At 31.4% G+C, this 7,351-nt stretch overlaps 1 protein-coding gene across 1 annotated transcript; it reads right to left on the bottom strand.

Annotated features, from left to right (window-relative positions):
* Window positions 1-4,956: 4,956 nt before the first annotated feature.
* LOC145105679 (protein FAR1-RELATED SEQUENCE 5-like) lies at window positions 4,957-7,009 on the bottom strand. Its single transcript, XM_079042760.1, has 4 exons — window positions 6,804-7,009; window positions 6,441-6,699; window positions 5,731-6,300; window positions 4,957-5,568 (listed from the first exon to the last, which is right to left on the bottom strand). Exons 1-4 carry the CDS (start codon window positions 7,007-7,009, stop codon window positions 4,957-4,959), a joined length of 1,647 nt encoding a protein of 548 aa, XP_078898886.1.
* Window positions 7,010-7,351: the final 342 nt, after the last annotated feature.

Below are 7,351 nucleotides of genomic sequence, written 5' to 3' on the forward strand. Positions count from 1 at the left end.
TTGTTAAGTGATGATTTTTGTAGATATTACTATGTTGTTGGGTATATGTTTGATTGACTTTGTGTTTACTAGGGATAATGTATGATTATTTTAGTTGTTGATGATTCAATTCTGAATTATAAATGAATAAGGTATTTTAATTTTACTATTAGGTAGAAAGAAAAGCTAGAGGATATTACTAAAGACGGCATTCAGCAAATTCACTAATGAAGAATCCAATCCATTGCTTATTGATATTGAAGATGAAGACAATCAAGCAAACGAAACAGGAAAACCTCGGATTAGAAGAGAAGGACAAAAGAAATGTTCAACACCTAAGAAGAAAACTAAAAAACAAACTGGTGGTGATGATGATTAAATGAAAATTAACAATGTTAAATATCAATTGGAATCTATATTGATTATGTGTCTTAATTTTTGGACAGGTGTGGAGGAACGTGTGAATCGCACACCAGACAATTCAATGCAAAGGGATCTTAAAGTTGTAGTTTTGAGCTCAGATTCAAGTAATGAATTTGTTTAAAACTAAATTTATTTAAAGTTTGTTTTTGTAGTTAGTTTTAATAACTTGTATTGTTTTATATTTATTAATAGAAAAGAATATGAAAACCAAAGTCAATGTGAAGAAGTTTGCTACAGGAAAAGCAAGGGTTTCAAAATCTAAAACAAAGATACGGAAACAAAAATGTATCAATGATGATTTCATGTAATGTAAGTTGTATATCAAAATGTGTTCAGTTATGATTATGTTGTCTACATATTGACAGGTTTGATTGAAAGTGTTGACATGGCAGAAGATAATGAAATACATAAGGAAAATGAATTGAGAACAAAAAGACGGTTTGATAGTTGTAAAATAAAAGGTGATGAAGTTGTTGTTTTAAACTCATGTTCAGGTAATGATTTATTTTTAATTAAATTTAGTATAATTTTATTTTTGTAATTTAGTTATAATCATTTATTGTGTTAAATATGTCTTAACAGGAAAACATAAGGTAACTGTCAAGAAGCTTAATGAAGATGAAGACTCTGATTTTGAAGATGCTAAACCTGTGCTTATAAGGAAAAAGAGAATGCATTATACTTCCTTCAAAGATGATGACAAAGAAAATGTGAATAAATTAAAAAGACAAAAGAATAAAGAAGGAAATGTAGTGAAAGCAAGGAAAATGCCTAAAGTTGTAGGAAATGATGAAGAAGAAGCAAGGCGAATACAAGTACGAACATCTCCAAATGTTTTGTACAGTTGTATGCATAACCTTAGCAAGGAACAGGAAGCGTATATTTCTTCTATTGGTCTGGGGCATTTGTTGAATATGAAAGTGGATGGGTGTGCATCAATTATGGGGCATTATACTGTAAGGAATTTTGATGCAGATAGGATGGTACTCAACCTTCATCATGGTGATATACCAATTAATCGGCAGGTTATTCACGAAATGTTGGGTCTACCTCTGGAAAATGTTACAATAAAGTCCATGGCTTATAGAGAAGTTACAGACGACACGATAACTGTTTGGAAGAAACAATTCGATGATGAAGATAATATTAGACCAAGGGCAGTTCAACAAGTTATTATGCAAACAACACGTGCAGATTTACTCTTTAAAGTAAACATCTTTGTCCTGCTGTGTAATACACTAGGTCAGTCAATGAGCATGGGAACATGTGACCTTTCCATGTTATCAAAAGTCACGAAAGACCTGGATCTAAGTGACATCGATTGGTGTGGATATGTTTTTGATTGCCTTAAGGAGACAAAAAGTGCATGGAATCCAAACAGCAAAAAAGGATTCTATGTTGGGCCAATTATCTTACTGCTGGTAAGAGTTGTTATAAATTCAGTTGTCATTCAATATTGGTTTACTTATGTGTGCAAATTCATTAAAGTGTATTTAATTAATACAATATTTATTTTTCTTTGTTGTAGTTGCTATATGTAGAAAGTGTTCGATGCGATTCAGTGAAGATTATACGAGGCAGACCAGCAATATGTTTTTGGAATGTTGATAAACTGCGTGAGCGAGAAAGAGTAGAGTGTAGGACAATAGGTCTGGGTATGGGTGAATTGCAAGAACCATTTAATGTTTTTATTTGGTTTGTACCGTAATTAAATTGTGTTGACCTTATTAGACAACTATTTCAACAATAAAGGAGATGCACGACATGCTAGTGCAGCAAAAGAAAGTGTTGGAAGACAAAATAAATGATGCTGTCAAGAAATATCCTAAGAATCAATTGGTCAAAGAATGGAAAAACAAAGTAAATGATCTGTTTAATGAAGTTTCCGCATCAGAGGAACCAGAACAATCTCAATGGTGGTATGATAACAAGGCTGAAATTGAACGTACACTGAATCTAGCAACATCTCACAAACAGTTTGACTACTCCCCGATAGCAAACTGTAGTATTCAGATGTCAAAGGAATATGCAGACTTCGTGAATAGATCTGGAAGAAAATCTTTTTAGACTACACCACCATCTAAAATGGAAATGCCAATTCCTTTGTCTGTAGTACCATTCAACAATGAAGAAAAGGGGTTTAATAAAAGAGGGTACAGGCCTCACATGAAATCCGAATATCTGAAATCTCCTTACATTATACGGACTGTTGATATCACAAAAGGAGTTCCACGACAAGAAAAACGTGCAGCAGAATGGATATTCTCTCTCCAGGGAGAGCCAAAGTAAGTTGCATTGAAAATATGTTTAAAATTACTTAATTTTGTTGGTTGCTTATTAAAATAAATATCAATTGGTCACGTCTTTTGCAGTGATATAGTTTTCCACACTTTGGATGGTTTTTCTGCTGAGAGGTTTCACATGGAAAGTTTTTTTCCAACATGTGAACTATTTGGTCATGTGATTGATTGTTGGAGTCAAGTGTTGAATCTTGATGAAAGTAAGCGTGCACCTGAATCGCCTCTGAGAGTTTATTGCAAGACAGATGTGACGGTATAATTTAATATTGTTCAATGTTTATTAAACTATTTTTTAAATACAACTTATAAATAAACTAATGAGTTTTTAAAAATGGATTACAGAATTCGTATCTTGAAAGTGATTTAACATAAAGTCAACGTAAAGATAAATTCATTGAGAATTTGTTGCTTTCTATTAAAGATATGGACGCAAGCCTACGTTACGTTGGATTGGTAAGATACATATCTGAACATTTTACTTATGTGTTTATTTATCATTGATCAAATATTAATATTAAATAAAGTGAATACATATACGTTACAGCTTTTCCTACCAGTCGTCCGTTCCTTCCACATTTTCCTTTTTGTGATCAATCTACAACACCCAGAGTTTGTAATCATTGACAACAGCAAAGTAGATGATCATATTGATGAGAGATATGGTCAGTTGCCCCAAATCATTGTAAGTGATTAATAAAAGTTACATTACCTAGTAAATAACATTTCATATGTGTTGACAATCTTTTTTACATTTTCAGAAAAAGTACATAGTTGATTACTTAAAATCTCAGAATCATCCAAAAGCTGAGATGTTTTCACATGTGATGCCATATAGACTGGAAATGCCTTGGAGAACAATAAACAACCACATTGATTGTGGTGTGTTTACAATGCGTCACGTGGAAACGTATATGGGTGGAAGTATGAATGAGTTTAAAGCTGGGTTCAAGAACGAGTCTTCTGCACAAGATGATCAACTTGTTAAACTGAGGACAAAGTATTTATACAAAATCATCACTCATGAATATAATGTGCAAAAGGATTATGTGCTCCAAAAGGTTGATGAATTCCACAAGATTCCTTCAAGACAACGTTCTGAACTGTTGGCCATTGCAAAGGAACAAATTCACACAAGATTGGGTGTTGTTAGTTAATTATGTTAAAAAAGTTATTTTAGTTATGACTTTGATGGTTTCTTTTGGATAGTTTTAAAAAAATGGTTTTGTATGTTAAGGATATTAACTTGGGTTGTAGAACATACAATAGTTCCTTTTGGTTTGCTAATTTAGTAATGGAATGGTAATATTTTAAACTTAATATTAATAGTTATAATTTTACATTAGCTTTTGAAAAATTAAATAAGAAATAAATTATGTCAAACAATGATGATTAACATGACTGGTATAATTATAATGTACAGTCAGTAATGATTCTTACTAACAAACATTTGTTAATATGCTATACTACTATGATCATACAATCAGAAGTTTAATAATTTAAATGACTATATCTATAGTCTATAATGATTGTTGTTGTTTTTATATCTTAAAGTATGTTGTTATTTAATATTGAATAATAGCATAAATACATGAATTAGTCATAACATATTCTACTTTAAATGCAAATTGTTTTAACATAATAACAGGGTATTTCACAATTTTCATAGCATTAATATGTTGAAAGTAATTAATGTATTTATGGTATTATTCATTATTTACTATAACAAAGGGTTTAAAGTTTAATGTTGTTAAACTTATGACTAAAATATACCCAAAAGCAGACATGAAATATTATATAAAAAACATGTAAAATAAATCAATATATGATGTATAGGTGTTTTAAAATAAAACAACATAATGAAACATAGAAACATCTCCTTATTCATGAATCGTACAAACATTTGTTAGTATGATATACTACTAACATCATACAATAAACTATGAATACTGCTTGAATTGTATATGTCTATAGTCTATAATGATTGATGTTTTTATAATTTCAACAAAGGAAAAATATATCTATTCTAAATGCAAACTGTTTTAATCAAATAACAGAGGTGTAAATGCCTGTTCATATCATTAATCTGTTATAATTACCAGATATGTTTATGATATTATTCATTGTTGAATAAAACAAAATGTTAAAAATCATGAAGGTGTTTTAAGATAAAATAACATACTGAATCATAGAAACATATTCTTATTCATAAATCTAATAGAAAAATAAAATCTATTGGGCAAATGAATGAGCCATTTTAAGGTTGTTTTGACTCTCGTGCAAGTCTGACTTTGCAAGTGCTCCATTTATGGTTAACATATTGATTGCAACCTGTGCAAATTCTAGTTTTTTCCTTTGCAGCTGCAACAACTTTCTCAGTAGCACTAACCATTCTTTTCTTAGTTCCACTCCCTTTGGTACGTATAGATGAAGGTGGATGGATATTTATTTCATCAGGAATAATGCGTATTCCAAGCATCCGAATAATTTCTTCTTCATCATTATCAGATGATGATTGGTTTGAACTGCCAAACTCCATTGCTGTCTGCTTCAAGATACGTGTTTTTTCAACAAATTCCAACAATTTCTCCTTGCTTCTTTTGAAATGACCCAAGCAGTATTCAATATTGCTGTATGCCTCTGTTAGAAATTTAAAGGTGTCATCTTCGGTTTCCATGGCAACATGTTTCATGGCAAGCAAATGGCTGGAAATTGCATCCCTTCTCCATCTTCTGAGAATATACTGCTCTGGAATCTCTTCAACATGGTTGTTTTTCAATACAGCAAAAATATGACGACACAAAATGCCAGTACGTATAAAGTGATTGCATGAACATTTAACTTCTTTTTCAGGCAACTTTAATTCAACCTACATTGTATAATAAAAATAATATATGTTAGTAACTGGTTGAATTAACATATTAGTTGGTGGTTATTGCATAATATTGAAACAAGTATATGTAATTTAAAAATAATGATATAATATACTTGTATGATCACTAATGAATAGCGTTTCAACAATGAATATAACCTTGCATTTTATCTTCAACTGTTTGCTCTTATCCGTTTGTGTAATCATAACAACTTTCCACCCATTAATCATTTCAACGCTGTCAATAGAACAGTACCAGGCTGCTTTAAATATTTCCTTTTTGACCTCATAGAAAACGGTTTTAGTGTAAACCGCAGCTACATGTTCTAGTAATCCACTTGGAAGCGTCATTTCATGCTTTGAATTTTTTGTATCATGTTCTAGTTTCTGTTGACCATTTCGTTGCTTTCCAATTGCGGTGTCGTAGTTCATCATGAAATAGATAAGCAAATTACCAGAGTTAGAGTATTTACTAAAAAATGAGTTCACACTTTCAGACCTTGAAGTAGTTTTCATCAGACCATGTAGTGGCATGTCTTTAAAATAGGCTGGAATCCAAAGTTTTCGATCCTTGTACATGTCTTTGAACCATATTTTGTCTTGTAGTTTGAATTTTCTCATAAGCAGTTTCCACCTTGATTCAAAGACTTTAGGCTCCATGTAGACATTCCAAACAAGCTTAGTAAAACGCTTTCGAAAATCAGTGTTTTTCAGAAAATCCGCTGAAACCTAAAAAAAACATTAGAATTTTATAAGATTATCTATGAATAAACAATATCTATGCTAATCATTTTTAAAAATACGTAAACTGTTTAAATCATTGCTGAATAAAACATGTTCTGTGTTAACTATGAATAAAATATACACACCTTAGCTTGTAATTTTTTCATAATGTGCCACATACATAAGCGGTGATTAGAATTAGGAAATATTGCTTCAACTGCCTGTAGAATTGCTGGATCTTGGTCTGTTAACACTAATTGAGGGTGTTTTCCATGTGCTTTCAAAAAAGCTTCAAGCAACCAACGATAAGATTCTATTGACTCGTTGCTTAACAAACCTGCTCCAATGTTTATTGAACGTTTATGGTTATCAATGGCTGTAAACGGCACAAAAATCATTCCATACCTGTATTAAAAAGTTAATTAAAAACAAATTCAATAGTTATTATAAACTTAAAAAACAGCAATATTCATATTTAAAGAAAAAAATAGAAAACTATAAGAGCATACTTATTTGTTTGGAATGTAGCATCAAATGAGATCACATCTCCAAACTCCTTGTAATATAACTTATCAGTTTCATCCGCCCAAAACATTGCGTTTAACACACTATCAACACATTTATACTCAAATGTGTAGTTAGGTAACTCATCTTTCCTCATGTTCATTTTGTCAACAACCAGCTGTGCATCCTTGTCACCTATAATGTTTCCCATCTTCCTTCTAAAATTTTTATAATCAATTGCTTCAGGGCCAACGTTTTCATAACCTCCTTACAAACTAGCTTGTAACTTATGTGCCTTTGTTGCACCAATGTTAGATGTTGAAGAACGCACTATAAACTCCTTGTCTTTATAACTAAGTCGTCGTGCACGTTTGGAATACCGTCTTTCTTCTTTAGTTTCTAGGGGGTGGTTGTGCTTCTCTTCAAACTCATATATTTTACAAGAATTAGTTCGTATATGTAACCTTTCAAACTTTATCAATGCCTTGCAGTCCGTGATTCTGAAGTTTGAGTTTCGTTTATTCCTTCCAGTTCCGTCAGGATCCAAAGTGTC

Source organism: Lactuca virosa, chromosome 4 (genome assembly GCF_052849685.1).
Source record: "Lactuca virosa cultivar CGN04683 chromosome 4, Lactuca_virosa_CGN04683_v6, whole genome shotgun sequence".
Classification (NCBI taxonomy): Eukaryota; Viridiplantae; Streptophyta; class Magnoliopsida; order Asterales; family Asteraceae; genus Lactuca; species Lactuca virosa.

Coding starts and splice junctions, on each gene's coding strand:
- LOC145105679 (XM_079042760.1), bottom strand. CDS start 7,009: ATGGGAAACATTATAGGTGACAAGGATGCACAGCTGGTTGTTGACAAA. Junction 6,700..6,803: donor GCTACATTCCAAACAAATAA/GTATGCTCTTAT, acceptor TTTTTAATACAG/GTATGGAATGATTTTTGTGC. Junction 6,301..6,440: donor TGAAAAAATTACAAGCTAAG/GTGTGTATATTT, acceptor TGTTTTTTTTAG/GTTTCAGCGGATTTTCTGAA.